At 42.2% G+C, this 3,383-nt stretch overlaps 1 protein-coding gene across 1 annotated transcript; it reads left to right on the top strand.

Moving 5' to 3' along the window:
• The first annotated feature begins 564 nt into the window (after positions 1-564).
• Positions 565-1,439, top strand: LOC101569772 (transmembrane protein 11, mitochondrial-like). The gene is made up of 2 exons (XM_004638460.1): positions 565-629; positions 923-1,439. Exons 1-2 carry the CDS (start codon positions 565-567, stop codon positions 1,437-1,439), a joined length of 582 nt encoding a protein of 193 aa, XP_004638517.1.
• The last annotated feature ends 1,944 nt before the right edge of the window (positions 1,440-3,383 follow it).

Below are 3,383 nucleotides of genomic sequence, written 5' to 3'. Positions count from 1 at the left end.
TTATTTCTCCCCAGACCTCCTGCTCCAGGAAAACATTAACTTTCCTGTTGCTATGGATTTGCCTATTCTGAATGTTTCCTATAAGTAGATTTATACAACATATGGCCTTTTGTGTTTGGCATGGCATAATGTTCTCACAATATTTTCAAGATTCATCCTTTATGGCTAAGTAATAGTCCATTGTATGGGCCCACTAGATACAGATATAGATATGATAGATCCAATAAGCAATTGATGAACATTTGGGCTATTTCTACTTTCTGACTATTATGAATAATAACTCCACCAACATTGTTGTATAAGTTTCTGCGTGGACATGTGTTTCCATTTCTCTTGGGTGTCTACCTAGGACTAGAAGAATTACTGGATCGTGGGGTGACTCTATGTTTACTCTTTTGAGAAACTGGCAAACTGTTTTCATTTTTAAATACTTGGGAGCATTCTCATTTCAGAGATTAATGGCAAATGAAGAAAAAAAAATCAGGATTTGATTTGTTCATTTTGTTTTGATCCTTCTGAAGCAATGATTCAACACAGTTCAAAACTAGCAGGGGTGTCTCCAAGATGGCCGCGTGGGGAAGGAGGCGTCTGGGCCTGGGCAGCAGCCGCAGTGGCAGTGCCCAAGAGAGGGACTCAACAGTATTTGTAATGAAGAACATCAGACTCTGAGCTGTAACTTGATTTCTTGTCCAGAATTCAACATACTGGCAGCAAGCACATCCTACAGATTGCCACTTGTCCTGACGGCATCTTTGAGGCATCCTTGTGCATCTAGGAAAGTACAGAGCAGGAATCTGTGTTTTCTGCTCCCTGTGTGCCAGTCTGGACCAGCTCACAGACAGCCTCACCTGTCTTACACGAGCTGCTTGGTGCTGCTCTCTCAGGGTCTCTGAGCATCTTTGAGTCCTGTGTTTGCTGGAATGGTAACCTTGTCAGCCACGGACTGCTACATCGCGCACGAGATCTACAATAGTGAGAATGCCCAGGACCAGTTTGAGTATGAGCTGGAACAGGCCCTGGAAGCCCAGTACAAGTACATTGTCATTGAGCCCACCCAAATTGATGACGAGACAGCGCGCTGGATCACCGTGGGCAACTGCCTGCATAAGACAGCTTTGCTGGCTGGCACCGCCTGCCTCTTTACCCCATTGGCCCTTCCCTTAGATTATTCCCACTACTTCTCCCTGCCTGCTGGTGTGTTGAGCTTGGCCTGCTGCACCCTCTGTGGGATCTCCTGGCAGTCTGACCCTTGCTGCAAGTACCAAGTGGAGTACGATGCCTATAAACTGTCTCGACTGCCTCTGCACACACTCACCTCCTCTACCCCAGTGGTGCTGGTCCGGAAGGACAGCCTGCACAGAAAGAGACTGCGCAACACGATAGCACTGGCTGCCTTGGTGTACTGTGTAAAGAAGACTTACGAACTCTATGCTGTATGACTCCAGTGAACAGGGAGAGGAACAGAAACACACAGCCTGCAAGAGACAAGAGGGCACAAAGGATTTGGATTGCTGAGACAACACTTTTTGCTCTGTGAGGCAGCAGAGCCTGGGAAGGTGTTTGGTTTAATATTTGTTAATTCTTGAGAAGAACACAGATCATGGCTGTACCAAGGGTTTTTTTCAGCTTATTACAAAACTGTGATTTCTAGAACCCTGGAGGGGGTCTGAGGCTATGGAAGTCTTAACTAAGCAGTGGACTGTGGAGAGAGATCACTCTGCTGGAGGGCGTTAACGCACTTGGGGGTCTTTAAGTTATATTTTTTTTCTTTAAGTAATATTGTTTAACTGTGCCATTCAGAGCCAACCAGAGGGCTGAGGAGATAGCTCAGTAGAATAAGTGCTTGCCTGGCAAGTGCAAGGTCCTGAGTTCAATCCCTGGTACCACCGGAAAAAAGAGCCAACCTGAAGCTATCAACCATTAAAATTATGAGTATTAAAAAAAAAAAAACTAGCAGAGCATGGTGTCATACATCAGTAATCCCAGCAATCCAGGAGGCTGAGGCAGGAGGTTTACAAATTAAAGTCCAACTCAGGCAATTCAGCAATTTAGTAAAACTTGTCTCAACATAAAGAAATAAAAGCAATGTAACAGGACACAAAATCAGCAGACAAAAATCAATAAATAGCATTCCTATACTCCCAAGAAATAAATTAGAAAAACAATACCATTCATAACAGCAAGAAAAATTAAATACTTCAGAGTTAATCTAACTAAGGAAGCGAAAGACCTCTGTAACAAAACCATAGTTCTCTGAAAAAAGATCAAAGAGGACATTAGAAAATGAAAAGACATCCCCTCTTCTTGGGTAGGCAGAACCAGTGTTGTTCCCAAACTAATACAGATTTAATGCAATCCCAATCAAAACACAAACAACAATCCTCAAATGGAAGCAGAAGAGACCTGGAGCAGCAAAAGCAACCCTGAGTAATAAGAGCAAAGTAGGGGCCTGGAAATCCCAGACTTCAAGTTATAGTGACACAAATAGCATTGTACTGGTACAAAATCACAGATGTGGACCGATGAAATAGAGCACATAGAGAACCCCAGACATACTCAGTCACTTGGTCTTTGACAAAGGGACCCAGAATATACACTGGAGCAAAGAGAACATCTTTAGCAAGTGGTGCTAAGGAAATTGCAAGCGACTGAAGTTAGATTTGTATCTCTCACCATGTACTAAATTACAATTAAAGGTGGCATAGGCAAGGACTTTCTGAATAGAACACAAGAAATGACATAAAAAATCAACAAATCTGATCATTTTGAATTAAAAAGCTTCTACATAAATTAAGTTAAAAATCAAAATAAGGGCCAGGGAGATAGCTCAGTAGAATAAGTGTTTGCCTGGCAAGCACAGGGTCCTTGGGCCAGGGAGATGGCTCGATAGAATAAATGCTTCCCTGGCAAGCGCAGGGTCCCGAGTTCAATCCCTGGTACCGAAAAAAAAAAAAAGCAGCACAAGGTCCTGAGTTCAATCCCTTGTACCACAAAAAATAAAATAAAATAAAAATAAATAGTTAATAAAGATATAACCTATAGGGTTGGCAGAATAGCTCCGCAATCTAAAGCACCTGCTTAAACAAGCTTAGGCAAATGTGCAGGGACTGCTGGTTCAATCCCCAGCACCACCTGCCATGCCAGCCCTGCCCCCAGGGTGGGCTGAGCTGGCCACAAAAAAAAAAAAAAAAAGATACAACCTACAGAATAGGGAATTTTTTATCATCTATAAAAAATTCTATCATCTATAAAACCTCAGAAAATTAATATCTAGAACATACAAAGAACTCCAAAAAAGTAGACTCTCAAACTAAAAGATGTTTTTAAAATTGGCGACTGAAATAGATACTTTGCAGAAATACAAATGTTCGATAAATACATGA

Source organism: Octodon degus, unplaced genomic scaffold (assembly GCF_000260255.1).
Source record: "Octodon degus isolate 3935 unplaced genomic scaffold, OctDeg1.0 scaffold00098, whole genome shotgun sequence".
Classification (NCBI taxonomy): Eukaryota; Metazoa; Chordata; class Mammalia; order Rodentia; family Octodontidae; genus Octodon; species Octodon degus.
The sequence above is the reverse complement of the archived record's forward strand: the minus strand, read 5'-3'. Positions and strand labels throughout refer to the sequence as shown.